The sequence below is a fragment of the Coffea eugenioides genome, chromosome 1, assembly GCF_003713205.1.
Source record: "Coffea eugenioides isolate CCC68of chromosome 1, Ceug_1.0, whole genome shotgun sequence".
In the NCBI taxonomy this organism is placed as follows: Eukaryota; Viridiplantae; Streptophyta; class Magnoliopsida; order Gentianales; family Rubiaceae; genus Coffea; species Coffea eugenioides.
This window is the reverse complement of record NC_040035.1, coordinates 4,711,588-4,737,935: the sequence shown is the minus strand read 5'-3', so window position 1 is coordinate 4,737,935 and position 26,348 is coordinate 4,711,588. Positions and strand designations below refer to the sequence as shown.

Sequence of the window (26,348 nt, the reverse complement as noted above, 5' to 3'; positions counted from 1 at the left end):
ATTTTTTTAAAGAGATTTTTAACCTTACAGAAGGAGAAAAAGGGGAGGATTTGTGAGTAAAACAAAAGACATTAAATTCATTTGATTAATGTCTCAATCAACAAAATTAATTCTTTTATTTTTTGATATAAAATTAAGGAAAAAGGGATTTTAAATAGGAAGACTTCGATTTAAGACCTTTCACTCATCTTAAAAGATATCAAAAAAAAAAAAAAAAAAAAAAAAAGAAACATACTCCTTGTCGTCAAGATTGACTGAAATCCCTCAGTACTTTATAGACTCTGCATTCTCGCTCAGGTGTTGAAAGATGGCTCCCTGCAGAAAAAGAATAAACAAGTGTCACTCATGCCGTACTACAAAAATGGTATGTGCTTCAGCTGAAGCAATTGAATCTTGTGATGAAATCTTGATTCAGATTCTAAAACATTTACCTGCAAAATCCCTTTTCCGTTTTAAGTTAGTTTCCAAGAGATGGTCGTCTCTTATTTATGATCCCTTCCTTAAATCAATTTGGAAGCCGAGAGTGTCAGGCCTCTTCATCCAGATATCTACCAAGAAAACTTGCAAAACCAAGCATGAGTACATCCAAGTGGAAGCCAAGCTGCCTAATAGTCTCCAAGACAATCTCAGTTTTCTGAATTCTGATGGAAACAGCATCTGTGGTACTGAGATCTTGAGCTCTTGCAATGGATTGTTTCTGATCCTTTGTAAAAAAGGCAGTAAACTTTTCTACAACCACAGGTACTATATATGTAATCCAACAACCAAAGAGTATGTTGCAGTTCCATGCCCTGAAAGGCGTAGCGCGTGGAAGGAAGTGAATATGTTTTTGGCGTACGATCCTTCCGAATCAATAGCTTACAAAGTGGTAGCAATCAGCTTTCTTCGCAGATCACAGATTTTTGTCAATATGTATTCTTCAGAGAGCAAGTCATGGAAAGGCATGGAAGGAGTTCCGTTAGGTGATGTTTGTTTCAACTTGGGAGTTTATTTTGATGGCTCCATCCTCTGGCCAGCACTAACGTCAGAGGAATCGCAATGTTTTAATGTTTCCTCAGAAGTTTTCCAGCGATTTGCAATGCCTCCGCTGCAAAAGAGTAATCAGCAAAGAAAGCTGAAACATTTTGGAAAGACTAATGAAGGCCATTTATGCCTAATCGTGGGATCCAACTCTGATGCTAATATGCTCTTTGTCCATCAGATGAAGCGTGGCCAGTTCAACTGGTCTGTGAAGTACCATGTTGATCTTACCAGCCTTGCTTCAGCTTTCCATGTTCTTTACATAGCTAGCAACGAAGATGAGGTATCATCCATGATTTTACTTGTAAAAGGCAGAGCCATGTCGCACGAGTTCAAGGATAAAACCTACAAGGAGCTCCAGAAGATAGCGCTACCTGATCAGAAATGCTTAGTTGTACATCAGTTGATTGAAAATCCATTCTGCTTGCTCAACTAAATAGAGAAGTTTCATTCTGCTAGTGAGATTATTAATGAAGAGTAGTTTTAGCTCTTTCTTTCTTTCTTGCTTTCGGCATTTCTGTGTCAAATGGCTGCAACAGAACTGAAGAGTTCATATATAAACAAAATGTCTATTGTAGTATTGTAACTGAGTGAGTGTGAATGGATTGATTGGAAAGTTTAGAGATGTTGCTCCAATGGAACTGCACATAATTAGCTTGCTAGTGGACTTGTAGCACAAGACAATTAAATAAGAAAATCAAATGGAAGACTGGAAACATTAACACAGACAGACATGCTAATAATAAATTACCAGTTCTGATTCAAGAAGTCGTTAACCTATCAACAAACTCAAAATGAAGTGTCCTAGTGCACAATAGTTGGAACCAAGCTCAGTGGCCACCACCTTTCCGGTGGGATGGGAGGTAAGGAGTTCAACTCTTGCCTCCCACCAAATTGTCTGTCTCTCGTGAACAACTCGATTGATCTCAGCAAGCCTTCTTAGGAGTTGGTGTCTAGTGCCCGCAAGGGTCCGAGTCCTGTGGTTATCATGTTCGGAGGGATGTGACCTCTCCTTCCGGGTCGGAGTAGAATTAGTCGGACCCCGTGAGAATTGACCCGGACACCCACTCCGTCAGGAAAAAAAAAAAGTACAATAGTTGGCATTTTGGAACACTTTTTGAGTTTTTTTTACGTGTTATAATCATTAAACAGCCCTTGAAGTTGTGTTCTGCCATCTCTTGGTGTTGGATAGAGGGAGAAGGGATTATCATGAACTAATATGAAAAAGTCAATGCTATTAATCAGCAGTTAGGAACAGCCAAAAAAAAGGGCTTGTCTGCACCCTATATTTGCACAAGTTTTGAAAGTGAGAAAAGTAATTTTACATTTTTCCCATAATGTTGCTGTCATTTATACTTTAAGATGACATAAACAGCAATTCCATTTTCCTAGTCTAGATTAGTCTCTATATGATTGTAACCAAAATGGACTTTTACACTTTTTTAAGATTTTGCCTCAGGACTTCAACCTAATCTCCGTTGAATATCTTAGTAGATAAATGTATAGTGGGTATAATTTTGGTTTAAAATTGCCAAGAAAAGTTTGTGGATGTGAACGGAGAAAGGATGAATTGTAAGGCAGCAGCACGCGCTTGGAATTAGGTGCTTGACAGCTAAAACGCGCTACTTGATTTGTTTTTAGAATTTCCGCATTGACGGACTGCGAAGAATTTTAAAGATCTAATTTGTCCCCCTTATAAGTTGCCCCACAAGCTTGAGAATTTGGCATTTACTAGAAATATTTTTTACAATTTTACTTTTCCCCATGAAAGTTTCAAAAAACCTTACATGCAAGTAGTGGTGTAAATAAATCCAATCAAAAAGGACATTCAAAGTTGTTTGTCTATTCTAATAAATTTAAAATTGTGTTCATATTTGACTCGATCAAATCTCTTTTATGTAAATTTCCAATTTTTATTTTACTGAAGCCAAACGTAAGCCTAATCATATTTGATTTGGTTAATTAGGGAATCAAATTCAAATAAGATCTTGCCGATCTGTAATCGATTTGCATATCGTATAATGTAATTCTTCTTTCAACCATATTTGCAATTATAAAATTAAAATTAAATCCATGCTTTCGAAACCTTTGTGGCCATGTCCCTTCTCATTGGCATTTGTAGCCAAACAAGTGAGAATCGATTAAAACCCAAGTCATTAACTTATTGGGAATTTGGGACAGGATTGCTAGCCCATTTGCGTACAGCCATGTCAATTGTCATCCCTACTTGAATTAGATCTTACTTTTTAGAAAGGGATAATTTGAGAAATCTCCCTTGAAATTTCTAACAATTTCGTCTACTACCCTTGAGATTTTTAATATTACACTTACTTCTCTTGGCCCTTGTAAAATGATCATAATAACCTTAACATATTAATATTTTTTATGCAATTAAATAATCTGCTACTAATCTTGTGCATGTGAACGCATTCCACACAATTCGATATTAAATGGCAACAAAAACAAAGTTCACTCTTGGAATAACCAATTATGTCATAAACACAATTTTAAACATATTACAAATTAATTTTAGTTTTGCTTAAAGGATCTAAAGATTAATAGAAGAAGATGTGAATTGAACGTTTAAGAAGGATGGGCTAGTATTGGTATTCCAACATTTGAGGGATAGGGTGCTAAATGAATGAAGTTGGTGAAATTTTTTAAATTTAATAGTGCTAGTTTTGTTTCTTTCGTTTAGATTGAGATTTTAGAATTTAGGGACTAATAGTAGTGGTGGTGATGGAGATAATAGTATTGATTTGAGATTTGGGAATATGGAAGGTTTAGAATAGTAGAAATAAAGGTTGAAATTGGGTTTCTGATGTTGTATATGTTCCAAATTCTTTTAAGAATTTTATAGGAAAGTAAATGAACTTCACATTTTATGAGAGTATTTGGGGTTATTTATTCAAAATTTTGACAACTGAATAGTTTTTGTTACCAAAATGGTAACTTGAAGAGATGTATATGTAATTTTTAAAACTTTAAGGGAACTAAGTGAAATTATCAAAAATCTCAAGAGAGGTTTCGAAATTATCCATCCATTTTAGAAATGATAGACACAAATTACTCGTGATAAGCCTTTTTCGACTCCTCATCTTGCTCTATTTGATTAGGAGCATCCAATAGCCCCACGCCAATAGAAAGAGTGTTCACAACCCAAGGGATATATTGCAATATTTATTCCAAAGGCTTCATAGTTCATGTAAATGTTGTAAAATCCATGATTTTTGACACCGATTTTTATTATTTTATTTTTCCAATTAATTAAAAAGATAAAATTTCTAAGTAAAAGAAAAATAAAATAACTGTAGGATGGGATAAGGGTTTCTAATAAACTAAAACTCTTATCCAAACCACCTACTAGTGGGTAGAGCTAGGTTTAGGATTTTATTGAAACACTAGAAAGAAAAATAACACCATCCTTTCTCTAGTCGGCCTCCCTAGAGCAAGAGCCGTCAGAGAGTAGAGAAAGAGAAGCAGGCGACACCGCCAATCGATCAGACGACTAGGCACCTAAACTTGTAAATGTCGAGTTCGCGCAAAACTTCTCTTTTAAGTTTTAGTAGTTGCATTAATTGTCCTAGGGATTTTACGAATTTGTATTGTTATTATATATATATTTTAGGAAGATTCATATGTGGATTCGTAAAAATAAGGTGTTAGATTTTAATCCTTGGTCAAATAGGTTGCCCAAATCTGTTGGGGGAAAAACAAAAAATATATATATAAAAAAAAAGGGAAGGGAAGAGCAGCGGCAGCCTTGGCTAGACGTTGCAGAAGCAATGCCACACACAAAAAAAAAAAAAAAGAAAGGGGGAAGAGTGCGGCCGCCATCTCTGGCGGCAGAGAAAAGAATTCCAAAGGTTGGCCGAAAGCTAACCCAAGACCAGAAAAGAAAAAAAAAAAAAAAGGATAGATGATGTCGCCATCAATGGAACAAGATTATGGTTGGCCGAAGATTTGGGTCGCCAGAGCATGGTCAGACATGGTTGGCCAACCATGGGTCCAACCCGAGGAAGAAAAACGATAAATTAGATTTGGACTAAACTGTAATATAAAATTTAGTAAATATTTAATAAATAAATTTTAAATGTAATTAGTCCATTTTTATAGTTTATTGTGAGTAGTAAAATTCAGGACCCAATTTAAGAAATTGTTAGAATTGAAAGGTTAGTCATGTAAAATTATATTTAGTTAATCACGTTTAAGATACTTAAATGGCAATCTAAAATATCATAATTTAACCGTATTAAGCCAAATTAGACAAAGGTAAGATAAGTTCTAAATTGTTAAACGAAATGCTTAAAATAATAATAATAATAATGCTACTAATAATACTAATAATAACACTAATGATAATAATCATAGTAGTAAATAATAATGTTGCCGATAACACTAATAATAATAATGAATGATTATAAATTATAAATTGATATAGTAAGATAGCAGTCAAGATAATAAGCATGATTATGAGTAATTATTTTCTTGTAAATCAGGAAACTTTACAAAAAGGAGAACCTTCCCAATTAAGAAACTTTCTAAAAATAGAAACTTTCCAAATTAGGAAACTTTGCAAAAATAAAAATCATCCAATTTAAGGAAGATGCTATTAGGGTTCATATAATGGTCTAGACACGAATTTTCGACTTACTCAGAGTTTGTACCTTTATGCATCTATAGGAAGTAACAACTGATTAGGGAACTCATGCATTTGATAGGTACGGTACAAGCATCTAAGGTAGTTTCACTCGAGCAGCCAAACAAGGGTAGGTGGTACTTACCCTTCTGAGATTTCAAAGGTGCAAAATGAAATTTTTGTTGTCAATCCTATTTTGTTGTGTTGATTCGAAATGTATTTGATTAAATGCTTTAATTGGATATTTATGGAAGTATATTTTTACTATACAAAATGGACCATGTGACTTATTTGAAATGGTTTGATATGTATTATGTACCAAACAAGCTGAATCTTTATGAAGTCAATGATTTATGTATGTGACATGTAGAATAAATTTTTGACAAGTAAAACTCAAAACAGTCATGAGATAGACGGTAGGAGCTATAATCCTGTCTAATCGTCATGGTAGTTTGGTATAAAGTCCGGCCGATTGACAATGTCATGGTAGCTTGGTATAGAGTCCGACTGATTGACAAAGTCGTGGTAACTTGGTATAAAGTTCGGCTAATTGACAAGGTCATGGTAGTCTGGTATAAAGTCTGACCGATTGACCCATGTATGAAATGAGACCAATCGGTAGTCATGAAATCTATTGGTCACCCACCTAGAAGGGGTTTAATCTCTAGACTGAGTAATCAATAGCCGGTTATTACATGTACTTGTTATGAGTTGATATGGAATGATTTATAAACTGATTTGAAATGAGACTTATGAACTGATATGAATTAATTTATGAATGGATATGAAGAGACTTGTGGATTGAGACGAAATGATTTATGACTTTATGATTTTTATGTACATTTGTCAATAAGGTTCTTTTAAATTGTTTGCCACTCGTTACTACTTATTTTATTTAAACGACGTTACTTTCACAATCATGGAGGTGATCGATGCGTAAATGATTTGATTTGTATCTATATATGTATCTATAAAGTTACAAGTACATGGTCCAACAGAGGGGTAAATATTACCTACTGAGCGACTTGCCGTTCAACCCACTTTTTACCACTCTTGCAGATTCTGAAGAGTATGAGTTGGTTTACGTAGAAGATCCTGAGAACGACTTTTATTAGCTTTAAATGAATAGAAGTTGGCAAGCTAGCTACTTCTAGTTGTTAATTTATTTACATCTGTTTTCTGTTGTTTCAATTCAGGAATAATTGTACGAACTTATTGGATATTCGTAGACTACCCTTGATAGACATTTGTACCGCACTTTATTTAGTTATATTATTTCGTGCTTTTGAAGTTTAGACTGGTTAGATATTGCCTTGTATTCTTGAGCGGGATTTGAGAATATGGCGAATGCCACGTGACGGGCATGTGTGGGCTCGAGGCGTGACATTTTTAATGGTATCAAAGCTAGGTTACATGGTCTGGGAGTGTGAGAAATTATGTTTGGAGATTAATGATTGTGAAAATTGAAAGGAGATGGAAAAACAGATCAAAAGAAATAAGAGATTGCTGTGACATTTTAGTGGTATCAGAGCCTAGGTGACATGGTCTGGGAGTGTGAGAAATTATGTTTGGAGATTAATAATTGTGAAAATTGAAAGGAGATAGAAAAACAGATCAAAAGAAATAAGAGATTGTTGTGACTTTTTAGTGGTATCAGAGCTTAGGTTCGAAATAACACCATAAGATAAAACAGTGTAAGAAATGAAGGGTAGTAATTAGTAAGTTAGGCTTGAAAGGATCTGCACGCCTATAAAGGAAGAAATCAGGACTGATAGTGTCCCATTTGACATTGTAGGAGATGGCCGAACTGGTACATGGGGAGCATCAGGATTGCGACTGGCCAGTTCATTTGACGGGATGTGATGTTGCCCGTCTTAGGAAGAGACAAAGGTTTTATAGGGATAGGTTCCTTGAAGAGTTAGAGAGAGTCACGGACGGAGCTAGGAAGGCTTATGCGTTGGCTGACCGAGTAGCTGAGCAAATGCGCGAGATCTCAACGTTGATAGTGTCGAGAGAGCACATTAGACAAGACATGGAAGGCTGGCGTGAGGAGGCCCTCCGTCTACGGGAAGAGGTCAATAAGTTGAAAGCGGAAATAGAAGTACAGAAGGGACTAGCTGATATGTATAATAAAGGATTTGAAGTAACTTCCCTACTCCAGAATTGAGATACGGAGTACGAAACTTTAGTGGTGAAATATGAAGAGAGAAGACAGCGCGTGATGAATTGGATAGGTGACCACCAACCCCTTGCACCCCAAATGCCTAGGTGGAATCACCTATGGCCTGATAGTGATGCGGAGCTAGAGGACGATCTCGAGGAGGACCCTGAGAACCTGGCCGTAGAAAATCATGAGGGGAAAAATGGAGTTGAGGACCAGAATGGTGCCGAGGAGGGCATAGAAGATGGAGCAGTTGTGGATGCAGACCCACCAGCGGATGTGTAGCAGAGCTGGTCTATGATGCTCAAATTAAGGATTTATTTATTTTGTTAGTGTTAGGGAATATTATTACAAGGACATTAGTAGGTTGATTTGTGATTGTTCGCATAGATTAGTCTCTACCCAATCATAGGTTATAATTAGACAGTTTGGACACTAGATTCGTTAGATATTTCTAGAATAAGTTAGGATATGGATCTCAATGTGTACGAAGTCAACCGTTCTTCTCATTTCGAGTTAGCGAATAAAATCTCTACTTTAAATTTTCTTTTGTTCATCTATTTTACTTTTAGGGTGGCAGGTATGAAATATGCATGTAGATAACCGTAGTGGTGTCGTCCTAAAAGCATATATTCACATATATATATATGTGTGTGTGTGTATAACAATAAATGAGAATAAAATACTTATTTTAGTATGAAAATTTATTTGTTTGACTTAGGAAATGGCACCGAGCACTAGGCGTGGCGGAAATCACAATGGCAGCCCTAATGGTGAGAATGCCAACGGTAATCACAACCAAGAATCATATCAAGGAAATAATACTCAGGGTATAGGTTACCAAGAGGCTGGTTCAAGTGGGCAACCACCCTACATGATGTTATCTGCAGAGTTAGTGACTGCACTAACCTTAGTAGCCCAAGCACTACAAACTCAAACACAGTTAGCACAGACTCAGGCGGGTCAAACCCAGAATCAGGGATAAGGGGGAACTCAATCCTACTATATGAAAATGAAAAGGGTCCATGTCCCTACCTTTGATGGAACTCCTTACCCGAATTTGGCGGAAAAGTGGTTAGATGAAATAGAAAATAATTTTGCACTTTTGCAAGTGCCGGAAGAAATGAAGCATCTAATTATCAAACCTTTTTTTGTACGAGAAGCCAATAAGTGGTAGGCCACTCTGGAACCTACCGTTGCCTCACCAGGAAGTTGAACAAAATTTAGAGAGAAATTCCTGAAACACTTTTTCCCACCCGCCGTGAGAATGCAGAAAATAGATCAGTTTGAAAATCTGAAACAAACGTCGAGGATGTATGTGGTGCAATATTCGAATAAGTTTACGGTGCTAGGAAGGTTCGTGCCGTCGACAATGACAGATGTCGAGTTGAAGAAATATAAGTTTATACGGGGGTTGTCGAGTAGAATTCAAACTAGGGTGAACACTGTTTATACCCCTACGTTTAATGACATGTTGGATGCCAGCGTTAAAGCTGAGGCTGATTGCAGAAGATTGGATGAAGAGGGTAGGAATAAAAGGCCTAGACTAGGGAATGAACTTGCAGTGTCGGGAGCACTGAAACCTGGCGGACGGTTCCGCTTAATTAAGAACACCGAGGATAACTGAGGGAAACACCTTCCCTGTGTGCAAAACGTGCTGGAAGATGCATTAGGGAGAATGCTGATTTGAGACGACTTTTTCCCCGTGTAAGACTTGTGGGAAGATACATCGAGGGAAATGTCGAGTTGGAACAGGAGCTTGTTTTGAATGTGGACAGCAAGAGCATAGGGCTATGAATTGTCCAAATAGGAAGGTAGAAGGAGATAAGAGTAGCAACCTCGCTGACAAGAAGTCAAAGGTTAAAGGAAAGTTCATGTTATGACTGACGTTGAGGCGGAGGTGTCAGGCGACTTGGTCACAGGTACTTGTTTTGAATGCCGAGGGAGAAGTCAAAGTCGTCTTGCACGGGGGAAGTCAAAGGTTAAAGAGAGGGTGCATGCTATGACTGATGTTGAGGCGGAGGTGTCAGACGACGTGGTCATAGGTACTCTTCTAATTAACTCTGTGCCTGCATACATACTATTTAATTGTGGAGTTAGTCACTCCTTTGTTGTTAAGAAATTTGCAAAGTACTTGTGCATGTCTCCCGAGTGGATGGACCACCCTTACCGAATGGCTGCTCCAGGAAATAGAATCCTAATGTCTCATACTAGGTATCCAAATTGTAATGTGGAATTGGAGGATAGGAGATTAGAAGTAGACATAGTATAAATAAATATGCGTGATTTCGATATTATTCTAGAATGGATTGGCTAGCTAGATATTTTGCCCAAATTGATTGTAGGAAGAAGAAGGTGTTATTCATGAAATCGAACGAGAAGGATTTCTCATACTAAGAAAATGTTGGTAATATGAAAATTCCTAGGTTACCTCTTCTATCTGTCATGCAAGCATGTAGGGGCATAAGAAAAGGATGTGAGGCATATTTGGCTTATGTTGTAGATACAGAAAAAGAAGAGAAGTCTTTAGAAATAATTTCGGTGGTGAAAGACTTTCCTAACGTGTTTTCAGAAAACCTCCCTAGTCTACCTCCGGATAGGAAGATAGAGTTCGAAATAAATATTGTACCTATATCTAAGGTCCCTATAGGATGGCGCCTGCGAATTAAAGGAACTTAAGGAGCAATTACAAGAATTATTGGATAAGAAATTCATTAGACCTAGTGTTTCTCTTTGGGGTGCGCCAGTACTCTTTGTAAAGGAGAAAGATAGTAGTCTGAGATTGTGTATCGATTATAGGGAGTTGAATCGAATCACAATAAAGAACAAGTACCCCTTCCAAGGATAGATGATCTTTTTGACCAATTGAAGGGAGTTAAGGTATTCTCTAAGATAGATTTAAGATTTGAATACCATCAATTGAAAATTAAAGTCGAAGATATCCAGAAAAGTGCATTTCATACGAGGTATGGGCACTATGAGTTTTTGGTAATGCCCTTTGGATTAACCAATACTCTGACAGCCTTTATGGATCTGATGAATTGGGTATTCAAACCGCAACTAGACTGTTTTATGGTTGTCTTTATTGATGATATTTTAGTGTACTCCCCAGATGAAGAAAGTTATGCTGCCCACCTTAGGGAAGTTCTAGAGATACTAAGAAGAGAGAAACTATACGCTAAATTTAGTAAATGTGAATTTTGGTTTAAGAGTGTAGCATTCTTAGGACATGTGATATCAGGTCAAGGGGTATCTGTTGACCCAAAGAAGGTGGAGACAATTGTGGATTGGCTACGGCCCACTAGTGTAATCGAAGTGAGGAGTTTCTTAGGGTTGGCCGGCTACTATCGAAAATTTGTGGAAGGATTATCCACCATTGCTATGTCTCTTACTAGGTTGACTCAAAAGAGGGCAAAGTTTGAATGGACAGATAAGTGTGAAACGAGTTTTCAGAAGTTAAAAGAGAAACTAGTATTCGCCCCAGTGCTTACCCTATCCTCTGGGACGGAAGAATTTGTGATTTATAGTGATGCCTCTAAAAATGGTCTAGGGTGCGTTTTGATGCAAAATGAGAGAGTGATTGCTTATGCCTCCCACCAACTGAAACCTTACGAGCAGAATTATCCAACGTATAATTTGAAATTGGCGGCAGTGGTATTTGCGTTGAAAATATGGAGATATTACTTATATGGTGTGCAATGTGAGATTTTTACCAATCACATGAGTCTTAAGTATCTATTCACCCATAGAGAATTGAACATGAGGCAGATGAGATGGTTAGAATTGATTAAGGACTATGATTTGACAATTCGTTACCATCCGAGCAAGGCTAATAAGGTAGCAGATGCCCTTAGTAGGAAGTCAAGGGTATTAAGAGAACCCACAGCAAATGATCAGATAAAAAATTTCGAAGTGGAAATGGTGGACTCCACGACGCAAATGCTAGCTGCCCTAGTGGTTGCACCTACTTTAATAGATAGAATTAAGGAAGCACAGCATTCTGACGACGGATTTGCAAAGATTAAAGGAAAACTTGAAGTGGAACCCATTGATGGGTTTGAATTGAAAGATGATGGAAGTTTGTGGAAGGATGGTAGATTATGTCTGTCAAGGGATTAAGGATTGAAGCAGGAATTGCTAAAGGAGGCACACAATTCAAGATTCTCGATTCATCCCGGGGGAACTAAAATGTACCGAGACTTGAAAAGGAATTATTGGTGGAATGGGATGAAACGAGAAATAGCTGAATATGTGGCGAAATGTCGGGTATGCCAACAAGTAAACACCGAGCATCAAAGACCTGCTTACTTATTACAACCCCTTATAGATTCTCCAATGGAAGTGGGAACATGTGACAATGGATTTTGTCGTAGGATTGCCTCGGACAATCAGGAATAATGATGCCATTTGGGTGATAGTCGATTGGCTAACCAAATCTGACCACTTTCTACCATATTGAATGGGGTAACAATGGAGAGGTTGGTAGAGATGTACATGGAGGAAATCGTATGTCTTCACGGTGTTCTAGTGAGTATAGTGTTTGATCGAGACCCTAGATTCACGTCTAGATTTTGGTCGACCTATCAAGAAATTATGGGGACTAATCTGAGATTAAGTACCGCTTTCCACCCTCAGACGGATGGACAGTCGGAAAGAATCATACAGACTCTGGAAGACATGCTCCGAGCCTGTGCTCTAGATTTCGTGGATAGTTAGGATAGATTGGTGAAACTAACAGAATTCTCGTACAATAATAGTTATCATAGCAGTATAGGTATGGCACCATTTGAAACGTTGTATGGACAAAAGTGTAGATACCCCTTATATTGGGATAAAGTAGGGGAGAAGCTGATCACTGGTCCTGATTTGGTGGAACGAACTTTGGAGAAAATTAAGATTATTCGGGAAAGATTAAAAGTTGCTCAGGAGCGAAACAAGAATTGGGCAGATTCCAAAAGGAGACCTTTAGAGTTTCAATTGGGAGAAAATGTGTATTTGAAAGTATCCCCTACCAAAGGAGTGATGAGATTTGGAAAAAGTGGCAAGTTAAGTCCAAGATATGTAGGATCTTACGAAATACTGAATAGAGTTGGACCTCTAACGTATCAACTGGCTCTCCCACCTGCTTTGTCAAGGGTACATAATGTTTTTCATGTCTTCCAACTGAGGAACTATGTAACAGACCCGAGCCATATTTTGGAGGATCAACCCATCGAGGTAAGGGAGAATTTATCAGTGGAGGAAGTTCCTTTAAAAATCATGGATCGGAAGGACCAAATTCTAAGGAGAATGACCATACCTTACGTCAAGATGCAATGGACGAACCATACACCACGAGAGGCAACGTGGAAGTTAGAGGAGGACATGCAGAATAGAAACCCATATCTTTTTGATCAAGCTACGTAAGTTTCGAGAAAGAAACTTTTTGTAAGGGGGGTAGAATGTAAAACCCACGATTTTGGGCACCGATTTTTATTATTTTATTTTTCCAATTAATTAAAAAGATAAAATTTCTAAGTAAAAGAAAAATAAAATAAAATAACTGTTGGATGGGATAAGGGTTTCTAATAAACTAAAACTCTTATCCAAACCACCTACTAGTGGGTAGAGTTAGGTTTAGGATTTTATTGAAACTCTAGAAAGAAAAATAACACCATCCTTTCTTTTGTCTGCCTCCCTAGAGCAAGAGCCGTCAGAGAATAGAGAAGTAGAAGTATGTGACACCGTCAATCGATCAGACGACTAGGCACCTAAACCTATAAGTCCCGAGTTCACGCAAAACTTCTCTTTTAAGTTTTAGTAGTTGCATTAATTGTCCTAGGGATTTTACGAATTTGTATTGTTGTTATACTCCCTCCCTTTTTTTATAACTGACGTTTAAGAAATTTGTTCTAGTGTACTTTTATCTGTCGTTTTATTATCCCCATACAGTATTAATTATTTTTTCACAATTTTACCCTTTTATCTCTCTTTTCCAATACAGGGTTCTTAATTACTACTCCTAGTAATTAGTTTGGTGGGAGTTAGTTTGCACTGCTTTTGGCCTAGTAAAACAGCACCATTTAGTACTCTAGTGAGAGAAAACATGGGTGAATTGGACAATTAATGAGGGTACAAAAGGAAAATAGTGTATAGATTTAAGCAATGAAAAACTTTTCTTAATTGGTGTGCAAAACCTTAAACGTCAGTTATAAAAAAAGGGAGGGAGTATATATATATTGATATATATGTTTTAGGAAGATTCACATGTAGATTCGTAGAAATAGAGTGTTAGATTTTAATCCTTGGTCAAATAGGTTGCCCAAATCTGTTGGGGGAAAAAAAAAAATATATATATATATATATATATATAAAGGGAAGGGAAGAGCAGTGGCGGCGGCTGCCGCTACTCTGTCTTGGCTAGACGTTGCAGAAGCAACGCCGCACACAAAAAAAAAAAAAAAAGAGGGAAGACTGCGGGCCACCATCTCTAGCGGCAGAGAAAAGAATTCCAAGACTAGAAAAGAAAAAAGAAAGGGGATAGATGATGTCGCCAGCACTTGCTGGCGACAATGGAACAAGATTATGGTTGGCCTTTCGGCCAACCAATTGAAGATTTGGGTCGCCAGATCCTTTGGCAACCATAGTCAGACATGGTTGGCCTTTGGGTACAACCCGAGGAAGAAAAATGATAAATTAGATTTGGACTAAACTGTAATATAAAATTTAGTAAATATTTAATAAATAAATTTTAAATGTAATTAGTCCATTTTTATAGTTTATCGTGGGTAGTGAAATTCAGGACCCAATTTAAGATAATTGTTAGAATTGAAAGGTTAGTTATGTAAAATTATACTTAGTTAATCACGTATAAGATACTTAAATGGCAATCTAAAACATCGTAATTTAGCCGTATTAAGCCAAATTAGACAAGGTAAGATAAGTTCTAAATTGTTAAACGAAATGCTTAAAATAATAATAATAATAACGCTAATAATAATACTAATAATAACACTAATGATAATAATCATAGTAGTAAATAATAATGTTGCCGATAACACTAATAATAATGATAATAATAATAATGAATAATTATAAATTATAAATTGATATAGTAAGATAGTAGTCAAGATAATAAGCATGATTATGAGTAATTATTTTCTTGTAAATCAGGAAACTTTACTAAAAAGAGAACCTTCCCAATTAAGAAATTTTCTAAAAATAGAAACTTTCCAAATTAGGAAACTTTTCAAAAATAAAAATCATCCAATTTAAGGAAGATGCTATTAGGCTTCATATAATGGTTTAGACACGAATCTTCGATTTACTCAGAGTTTGTACCTTTATGCATCTATAGGAAGTAACAACTGATTAGGGAACTCATGCATTGATAGGTACGGTACAAGGATCTAAGGTAGTTCCACTCGAGCAGCCAAACAAAGGTAGGTGGTACTTACCCTTCTGAGATTTCAAAGGTGCAAAATGAAATTTTTGTTGTCAATCCTATTTTGTTGTGTTGATTCGAAATGTATTTGATTAAATGCTTTACTTGGATATTTATGGAAGTATATTTTTACTATACAAAATGGACCATGTGACTTATTTGAAATGGTTTGATATGTATTATGTACCAAACAAGCTGAATCTTTATTAAGTCAATGATTTATATATGTGACATATGGAATAAATTTTTGACAAGTAAATCTCAAAACAATCATGGGATAGACGGTAGGGACTATAGTCCTGTCTAATCATCATGGTAGCCTGGTATAAAGTCCGGCCGATTGACCTATGTATGAAATGAGACCAATCGGTAGTCATGAAATCTATTGGTCGCCTACCTAGAAGAGGTTTAATCTCTAGGCTGAGTATTCAGTAGCCGGTCATTACATGTACTTGTTATGAGTTGATATGGAATGATTTATGAACTGATTTGAAATGGGACTTATGAACTGATATGAATTGATTTATGAATGGCTATGAGGAGACTTGTGGATTGAAACAAAATGATTTATGACTTTATGATTTTCATGTACATTTGTCAATAAGGTGCTTTTAAATTGCTTGCCACTCGTTACTACTTATTTTATTTAAACGATGTTACTTTCACGATCATGAAGGTGATCGATGCGCAAATGATTTGATTTGTACCTATATATGTATCTATAAAGTTACAAGCACATGGTCCAACAGAGGGGTAGATATTACCTATTGAGCGACTTATCGCTCAACCCACTTTTTACCATTCTTGCAGATTCTGAAGAGTATGAGTTGGTTTACGTAGAAGATCCTGAGAACGACTTTTATTAGCTTTAAATGAATAGAAATTGGCAGGCTAGCTACTTCTAGTTGTTAGTTTATTTACATCCGTTTTCTATTGTTTCAATTCGGGAATAATTGTATGAACTTATTGGATATTCGTAGACTACCCTTGATAGATATTTGTACCGCACTTTATTTAGTTATATTATTTCGTACTTTTGAAACTTAGACTGGTTAGATGTTGCCTTGTATTCTTGAGCGGGATTTGAGAATACGGCGAATGTCACGTAACGGGCACGTGCGGGATCGGGGCGTGACAAATGTGTTCATGCAAAACTGGCTGGATTGCATTGAAGAAATGTAGTCTTTAGACTTTAATCTTCTCATGATTGTTGAGTTAAAGATATCTTTTATTATTGTTGTTATTATCATCTCTATGTTCATCAATGTAGTAGTCCAATTAAGTCCAATTAAGCTTAGTTTGGATAGGGCATGCGTCATCGTTTGGAATTTGGATAGGGCATTATTTGTAAAATACTACTATTGAATTGTATTACAAACATGTTTTCTAGCCCTTTTTTTATTTTCTCAATTATTTTTTTATTTCAAATACATTATGTCACACAAAAAACATTACATTATTATTTAAAAAATCCAAAAGATTTTAAGAATGGTTTCCTTTTAGAGGACTCTCCTAGAGGCCCCTAAAATTTTTCTTTCCATTAGAATCGTGAACTAATTGAATCTCTCGAATGTCTATGATTAATGAAGCTAATGATTCTTATCCAATAATAATAATAATAATAATAATGAAGCTAACGATTCCCTGATGTTTTTTTTTTTTAACTTAATAAGGAAGTATTTTATTATCACCCCTTCTATCTTATTCCACTAGATACCAGAATAACAATTCCAAAATAAGGAGAAGGAAAAAGGAAAAAAAAAAAAAAAAAAGAAGAGAAAACCTTGCCCGGTAAATTAAATTGTAGCCTAGTAGCATTAAAATAAGTGTTAAAAGAAAGACATAAATATACATCACTAGCTATGCCAATGAAGCAGTATAATTTTTGTAATAACGGATGTGTATAATCCCCCTTTCCTCCCTCTCCATGCAGAAAACTAATAAAGCACCGTAACACAACCCCTACAACACAAATGTCATCTGCTTCAGCTGAAGCAATAGAATCAGGTGATCAAATACTGACACAGATTCTTAAAAGTCTACCTGCAAAATCCCTCAATCGTTCTAAGTTGGGTTCCAGGAGATGGTTGTCTCTTATTTCTGATCCCATTTTTAGATCAATTTGGAAACCTAGAGTATCAGGCCTCTTTATCCAAATACGTACCAAGAAAACTGGCAAAACCAACTATAAGTACGTACATACCCTTTGAAGAGAAGCTGCTTAACTGTCTCCAGGACAACCTCAGTTTTCTGGATTCTGATGAAAACAGCAGCTATGATACTGAAATATTGAGCTCCTGCAACGGATTGTTTCTGATCCGTAGCCCAATGGGCAGTAAGCTTTTTTATGGCTACAGGTATTATGTGTATAATCCAACTACTAAAGAGTACGCTGCACTTCCGTGCCCTGAAAGGCGTAGCACGTGGAAGGAAGTAAATATGTTTTTGGCATATGATACTTCCGATTCCAAATTAATGGAATATAAAGTGATGGCAATTGGTTCTAGTCGCAGATCACAGAACTTTATCCATGTCTACTCCTCAGAGAGCAAGTCATGGAAAAGCATCGAAGGAGCTGCATTAGGTGATGTATGTTTCAACTTGGGAGTTTTCTTTGATGGCTCCATCCTTTCGCCAGCATTAAGGTCAGAGGAATCGCAGCATTTTAACGCAGTGACTTCAACTGGTATGCGAAGCACAATCTTGATGTTACTGGACTTGGCTCAGCTTTCCATGTTCTTCATGTAGCTAGCAATGATGATGAGGTATTATCCATGATGTTACGCGTAAAAGGCAGAGCCATGTTATACAAGTTCAAGGACAAAACTTACAATGAGCTCCAAAAGATATCGTTACCTAGTCCTGATACCAAAAGCTTAGTTGTATTTCAAATAATTGAAAATCCATTTTGCTTCCTCAATTGAAAAGGAAAAGAAGATTAACTTTGCCAGTGACATTAACAGTGGTTTTAGCCTGTTCTTTCCTTTATATCTTTCTTTGCTCAATTGAAAAGGAAAGTTTAGAGATATTGCTCCAATGGAGTAAGACATAATTTGCTTGCTGGTGGACGTGGAGAACTAGAAATATAAATAAGAGAATCAAGCGGAAGATTGGAAACAGTCACCTAGACACGAATATTAAGCTCATAAATTCAAGTTCTGAGTACTTCTGACTCCAGAAGTCATTAACCTATCAACAAACTCAAATAAAGTGTCCTAGTGCACTATAATTGGCAGGTGTATTCTGGACCTGGGAACACTTCCAAGTCTTTATACATGTTATAATCATTAAACACTGTTGGATTTTCTTTTTTCTGTCATCATTCGGTGTTGGCATATGATGGCATAAGCGATTTTCATGAACTCCGATGAAAATGTCGATGCCATGAAACATCAGTCAGGAGCAGAAGAAAAGAGCATGTCTCCTCATACAGTTCACAACAACAATCAATGGTGTTTTTCTGCAAATATCGGCAAGTCTAGAAACAACTGCCTAGTCAGCTGGTATCCCAACTGCAATCTTTGCAGGCACGCGAAGCACTTGCAAAAGCTCTTTGCTTGCCACATTTGCCCTGTTTCTCTGGAAAATCTTCACCAAAGACAAAGCTACACTAACTTCTGAATTTCATTATTGTCGTTGGAGCTCCCAGCCAAAATTCTGATAATATGCAGCTCCCTACATCAAGAGGCCTCTTGATCTGTTCAAGTGTATGTTGCTTCTTCAATCAAATCCCCCTCCCCCCCTTTCCTCAAAAGAGTGGCGTAATTCCTGAATCAGCCAGCTTCATGAACATATAAAGAAAATGCACTAAGCTTAGAGTTCCTGTTGTCGGTATTACAAATCAAATACTCATCTTTAATGTCCATAATTAGGAGCTCCATTATATGCATTAACAGGAAGCTACTAGGTTCTGAGGTGGCATTTAAGGTTTCTAGGTGTACAAGAACTGACATATCTTCTTCAGTCTCCATCCAAAAGTCCATGTCATCTATATATCAAATACTTCACTTATCCATGCGCTAAAATCTTGCAGAGATGGTATTCAGATGAGAGATATGAAAAACTGTGTCAATATATTTACTCTAAAGCAAGGTCATGAATTAAAAGAAAAAAATGAAGGAATTTACAATTATAGCTCAGTAATGAAAATCAAAAGAACAGTAACTAGTATAACTGTTGCCTTTTGCTCTGAGATGAAAATCTGTAGGATGAAGCAAAAGCAACCATTCTGAGATTCTTTGAAAAGTATCAGGTTTGGTTTATCACTTGCTGCATTAAGCAGATTGTCCTAAAACACTGATTTATGGATATAAAGGTGCTATAACGAATATTATCTCAACTTTCCAGAGCAGAAAGATCAAAAGTAATTTTTCTGCATAAAAGTAGAACATGACAGAATAGCAGAAGTCCATATTAAAATTAATACATTTCTATCCTGGTTGCTTGGTTGAATCTATCATTTTGACCTGCAAATTTTCTCCTGTCAACTGATCCATATTGGTGAAGAGCCACGTTTACTGTTCTTTTAGCAAGGTAAACTACAGAACAGATCAAGCTTCAAGGAACAATTAAATATTGAGGGTCAATTTAGAGAGTGAATCCACCATGGCTTTGAATCTCATTGAACCCTCACCATGTCTGAGCAGAAAGGGCACGATTGAAGACAAAAAAAGGGTAATTGCAAAAAACCAACCTTTATACTGCAAATAATTCACCACCTCACAGCACAGGGTTGAATAAATAATGCAGTAAGATTACCAGCAGCAGAAATCAGAGACATAGTCATAACATGCCAAACTACAGAGGGGATATGGTTTTACCCAATGATAACAGTAGCATTCCAGAGCATACTGCATTACATATTCATCTCATTTTACATATCATACCACAGATTCCTGATCCATGCTGTAAAACTTTATCAGTGTGAAATTTCAAAATCCTATTATAAACCAGTGTCCTGTATCATTGTCTCAATGAACCTAAAATATTAAAAGTATTCAAAGAAGAACGGTATCATATTTTGATCTTTGACAATTTGGAGTTTCTGCCCCTTTATGTTCAGTTAGCTAAACTTGATGTTTTTTCCCTATTTACCTTCTAAAAAATATTTAAAATTGCAGTTGTCATCTGTTAAGACACAAGCTACAAAATTATGAAAAGGACTTGTAGGAAGTTAAAAAATTTGAAACAGGATCCTCATAGAAAGCACAACCTAATCAAACTAATATTACACGTGCACCAAATTTCATCTTCATGGCAAAAGAACAACCTGTGCTCGAATGTAGGCTCTCCATGTATTATGCTTTAGCAAGTTTATCTATTCAAGATGAAGAACATATTCCTTTCAGAAGAAAAAAGTAAGCTGGGCTGTCAGATTTCTCTACAAAATGACATCAAATGGCATGAACAAGGAACTCCAGAAGAATGCCTCTAATTTCATCAAATTCAGGTAAGATGCTATGTAGATACTACATACAAAAAAACCAACGTCTTTAACCAAATCATCTATAACTCTTCCATTATTCCAGCATTTAGCAAGCCTAGACTAACTATATACAAAATATTCTGGCATCTCCTCACATTTCTTCCTCAGCATAACCATCGTTAAATTTGAGCCACTTCTTTGACTTGCACAACTTCATCAGGAAGTACCATATAATTGCACCCACAGTCATCAACCCACTCATCAAATATACAATCTTAGTCGCTACAGCCATTAAAACCACCAAAAATGCTGATGGGATTAAGCATATGACCACCAGAGTTGGCAGCCTGCATGGAACACGATATGGGCGTTTCAATGAGGGAAATTTTCTCCTCAACCAAAGAAAGGATAGATATTCTAAAATCATTCCCAAACTATACAAGAAATTGGCAGCTGATATGATATCTGTGTACTTCATATGAGACACAGCAAGTATAATAGCAGTTGAAACCAGTATGCCCACCCAAGGTGTATTGAACCATTTTGACCTTAGCGAGAAGAACTTAGGCAAGAAGCCTATTCTAGCCATGCCCTCAATCTGAAAAGCACTGCTACTCAACTGAGCTTCAAAAAGTCCAATTGCTGATAAAACAGCCCCAAATTCAATCCAGATTTTCAACCATTTACCTGAAATCATCTCTGCTGCATCTGCCATGAAACCTGCTTCCCATAAACTCTGATCCACAGAAATTGCCCCTGTTACAGCTACGAGTGGGATAATGTAACCTAAACAGGTAAAAATCACAGCACAAAACAGTGCCAAAGGGAATGTCTTTTGTGGATTCTCAACTTCACCAGCCATAGTACTAACATTATCCCAAAAATTCAGGTTCCAAAACAATGTATTAAGGAACAAATTCCAGTCTTTTTTCACACCCTTTTGGCCTAAATTGATCCATCTATGTGGATGAATCTTCGGAATCGCTATCAATGACATTATTATAAATGGTGCTAACGAAACAATGCCTAAACCCACAGCTGCATATCCAACTATAGTAAGCCCTGTATAGTTGACAAAAGAAAGGACTAAAGTCGATACCAGAATTGCCAGATAGCGTGGTAGGCCTGAAGAGAAGATTGGAAACAGTTTCTTGAGATAGTCAACACCAAGTGCCGGAAATGCTGCTATATTGATGACAATACTAAGAAACTTCCATGCTCCCATAAGCGATCCACAAAAGGGTCCAAAAGCACGATCAGCCCATATCACAAATCCTCCATTTCCAGGGAATGCAGTGGAGAGCTCTGATGTGATCAGGGCTTCAGGGATACTCCAGACAAAAGGGAAAATTAGGAAGCCAAGAATGGCTAATAAAGGCCCCGCAGCCTGGACTGCAGGCTCTTCGCCATACGGACCACCGGCAACTTCAAAGTATATGAGGAAAATTAGAGGAATGAGGGTGACTTTATTCGAAACTTTCCTTTTATTAATTGAGGCTGCTGGATTGGTTGTTATAGGCAATTGTTGATTTGAACTTTGCCCATCTTCACGTGGAGGAGCGATGGGAGAGGTGGTAATTGTCATGGCTGTTATTGCATTAGACGGTTGAAATCTCTCAGGGTTGCCTTGTGCTCTCACTTGGCCAAGTGAGAGTATAACGTCAAAAACACAAAAATGGTGAATTATTCATTGAACTAGGACATATAGGGGATCTGAAGATTAAATTGAACTAGGAGATGTAGGAGAGGAGATGTGAGATGAAATTCATGTGTGATGTGGGAGATTCTACCATCCTTTTAGGATTCTAACTATCACAGGATTCTAATCCTAGCTATTCATTGAACCAGGGCATGCAGGACATGTGGAGATTAAATTGAACTAGGAGGTACAGGAGATGTGGAGATTAAATTCAGGTCTCGTCTGGGATTAGAATTTTGACTGTGCCTTAGCATGGTCTTTTTTTTATTTATTGTAAATTTATACAAATATAAATAATTTAAATATAAAAATTAACAACAATCCTACATTTTCATCTATATTAATTTTAAAAAAATTAATGCATTTTAAACGTTCAATTATTTACTAATTTTTAAAAGTTTGTTTACATATTTTCACTATAATATAATATTATACATCAAATTATGTACCTCATATCAAAAACCTGGTAGATATTCTTTTTTTACAAATATTCTTTTAAATAATTTAAATTTTTATTATAACCATAACTATAGAACTATATATTCATATTTAATTAAGTAGAAAAAAATCCAATAATTCATTTTTCTTCATCGATAAATATTTAGTTTCCAACAATATTGATAAATCTGTTGGTGTAACAGTTAATTCTCTTTTTTACACTAAGTTAATTCAAAATTCAAGGAAGAAATGATGAACAATTTGAATACTAATCAACAGTATGGTGGTGAAAGGAAGAAATTTGGGATATGTAAGATTTCAATAATTGTGATTAAGGAAGTAATTTGGGATATGTAAGATTTTAATAAATGTGATTTGAAAAAGGTTTTACTATAGTTCTATATGTAATAATTTAATAGAAAGCAATATCATTAAGATAAGATTAGTTATTTTAAAATTAGAGAAAATTTTTAAACATATAATATAGTCCAAATAGGATTTAATATGGGTAAAATTTAAGTGACACACAACCCGTTAATTCTCTTCAATTAGACATGTGTACATAGGAGTGAGAAACAACTTTCATATATATATATATATATATTCTAACTCATCCTAATCCTAACCACCATAGGAAAATGCAAAAAGTTGATAGAAGAAAGCAAAGAAGCAATTAAGTTCTAGTAAGACAAAATTTTTCAAAATCTTGAGACTATGATTATCATTTCAATTACCATTTTTCGAATTGCCAACACTCAAATTCTTCCAATGCATAATAATTTTCTTTTATTTTCATATTTCTTCATATTTCTTTTTTGGTGTTGAAAATTCCTTTGACTTTTTCTTTCCTTTTCCTTTCACCATTGTCATCATAGGATATTTTTAAAAAATTTAAATTTTGGGGTGTTTTTAAATTTTTTTAAAAATCATCATTTCTCTCCCCTCCACTCCAACCACCTAGCTGTCCACCACCATGACCCGCCACCTTCGCTTCCCTTTGTTCTTCCTCCTTTTCCTTCCTACCTAGCACCACCTCCCATACCTCTTCCTCCTCCTCCCCCTTCTCTTCTCTTCTATTTTTACATGTATGATTTATTACTTTTGATCAAATTAGTTAATTTGCCAACTTAATAATGAAATTCATAATAAGCAAAGCTGTCATATATAAATAAAAAGAATAATTAAAATTTATTAAACGAGATAGAAGTGGTCAAAAGAGAGAAAAATTATAAGTATACTGATAGGTCATAATTTGTTGCTAAATTTATAATTATTTTTTCTTTGATTTTAGCCAAATATTATTTTAATTGTCAGATTCTACTTATATTTGGTATTTTGTGCTTATTTCAGGAGAGGGAATGAAAAGTGTTTAAATGAAGATTTTCTAGTGAAAAACATCTAACGGTTGCACGTGAGCGCACCTAAATTCACTGCTCAAAGCCGAAAAGTCGGGATTGATATTTGGCAGTCTCCCAATCTGAATCAACTTCCTAATTTGTTAGCTGCCAGGACCTTCCTTATTCTGTGGGGTCGCTCTCAAGAAAAAGGAACGTTTGAGGAAATTGATTTGTAATAGGACTTTCTTTTAGGAATTTGATTGGTATTAGAAAACCAATTAATTAAGAAGTCAAAAGAGGAAACGAGAAAAATAAGGCCAGATTCCCGTTTGATTGATACGGAAGCGATGGAACAATCTGGAGGGGGGTGTCGTGACTCTTTGGGGAAGAATGGCCGCTTGGTCTTTTCTCCTTAAAGGAGACAACGTCCTCCTTGCTCCTTGGCTTTGGTTTTGGCGAAATTGTAAATGCTTTGGCGTTGGGATTTTTTTCCCAACGATGAGCCACTAATCTTCTTTTTTCGTCGAAGGTCAACTTGAAAATTCGATTCCAAACACCTGTGAGACCGAATTATTTTACTTATTTCTTTTGTTCATTGGTATTTGTACTTTTCCTGGTTTAACTTCTTATGCTTGTTATGTTATTTGAATATCAAGGGCCCGATATTCGAATTAACATAATAATCTACTGCCAGATTAATTGATTAAATCTGTAATTGTTTGATTGGTTAATAACAGTGGCGACTAGTGTGATTGGTTTCATGTTAGAAAAGCGTATGATCTAATTTAAACGAACCCTCGTAGCGTGTTTGTTAGTTAGGATTGAGCTTTTCTAATTCTTAATGCAATCGAGAAATTAAATCCTATGGTCGTACCTAGAGTTATTTCTTGGTTAGAGAAATAGTTAATGGTCGTACCTTAACTATCAAAAAAGTAAGGAAAGATTGGTTGTTTATCGCGTGCATGACAACTATAACCACTCTATTAATGAGTAATTGAATTATTTTTGCATCGATGATCAGTTGAATGAACCGTGTCTGAAAAGTTGCACCTTTGACCAGATTCGTATTGGTTATTGATTAATTCCTGTTTATTTCTATTAATTGTTTCATTAGTTAGTTAATTAGTTATTTTATATTCTCCAAAAAAACCCCCATATTTCGGACTCTGGAAGAAATGAATTATCCCCAATCCCTGTGGATTCGACCCTACTCATCGCTATATACAAAATTTGTATTTTTCTCGAGTAGATATTTATTATTGCACAGACTCGATTCCTATCAATTTTTTGCTCCGTTGTCGGGGACTGGTGCCTAATTAATTTGTTTCTTTTTTAAGTTCACCTTGTTTTCATTTTTTATTTTTCTCTTATTTTTTTATATATAGTTTACGGTTGCTAACATTCCATATTTTGGTGATAGACTGGATTTTATATCTAGAAGGGGTTATAAGACTTATGCTTTTTCTAATGATCACTAGCTGTTGCAAATTGTGGAACTTATTTTGCCTCAGATCACTCAACCGACATATGCCCTGCATTTCACGATGACCTAAGTGCTCCAATCAATACTTTTGGAGATTTTCTACCTCAATATCAAACATGATATGACTCTTATTCAAACGGGTATGATCAAGGATAATGGGATAATTCCAATCTTAATTATGGAAAAGAGCCAATAGGTTTTCAGCAGCAAGAGTTTCAACAACCATCATCCATGTCAGGTATGTCCCTTGAAAAAATGATTGAATTACTAGCTACTAACACATATTGATTTCATCAGGAGACAAAAACGAGCATTCATAACCTGGCAGATCAAGTGCATCTATTGACATCAAGGATAACACAATTAGCTTCTCAAATGTGTGAAGAATTGCCCTCACAAACCAACATCGACCTTAAAGAAGATGAGAGTGCAATTATCCGAACAAATGACATGGAACTGCAAGAGTCTCAAGAAGAAGAATCTAAAGATGTAGTTGAAAAGGGAATTGAAGTACAAGAAATAGGACCCCAATATCAAATTGTTCAAGTGAATGAATCTAGTGAACAATCTCTAAATGCGGTGACATCTTCTCCATTCCTTAATCAATATCCCCCAGACTCTTATTCTTTAATTCCTGCTAGTGAGATTGATTTTATTATATCAGATGATTTTTGAGTTTCATGATAGGAATAAGTTAAGAGTTGCGATGACAAAATATCTCGA

General features: G+C 36.0%; 2 protein-coding genes across 2 annotated transcripts; one reads left to right on the top strand and one right to left on the bottom strand.

Annotated features, from left to right (window-relative positions):
• The first annotated feature begins 361 nt into the window (after nucleotides 1-361).
• LOC113766052 (F-box protein At5g07610-like) lies at nucleotides 362-1,522 on the top strand. Its single transcript, XM_027310280.1, has one exon. The coding sequence runs from the start codon at nucleotides 362-364 to the stop codon at nucleotides 1,454-1,456; it is 1,095 nt and encodes a 364-aa protein (XP_027166081.1). The 3' UTR covers nucleotides 1,457-1,522.
• Nucleotides 1,523-20,725: 19,203 nt separating this feature from the next.
• LOC113766026 (probable polyamine transporter At3g13620) lies at nucleotides 20,726-22,253 on the bottom strand. Its single transcript, XM_027310259.1, has one exon. The coding sequence runs from the start codon at nucleotides 22,251-22,253 to the stop codon at nucleotides 20,820-20,822; it is 1,434 nt and encodes a 477-aa protein (XP_027166060.1). The 3' UTR covers nucleotides 20,726-20,819.
• Nucleotides 22,254-26,348: the final 4,095 nt, after the last annotated feature.

Coding starts and splice junctions, on each gene's coding strand:
- LOC113766052 (XM_027310280.1), top strand. CDS start 362: ATGGTATGTGCTTCAGCTGAAGCAATTGAATCTTGTGATGAAATCTTG.
- LOC113766026 (XM_027310259.1), bottom strand. CDS start 22,253: ATGACAATTACCACCTCTCCCATCGCTCCTCCACGTGAAGATGGGCAA.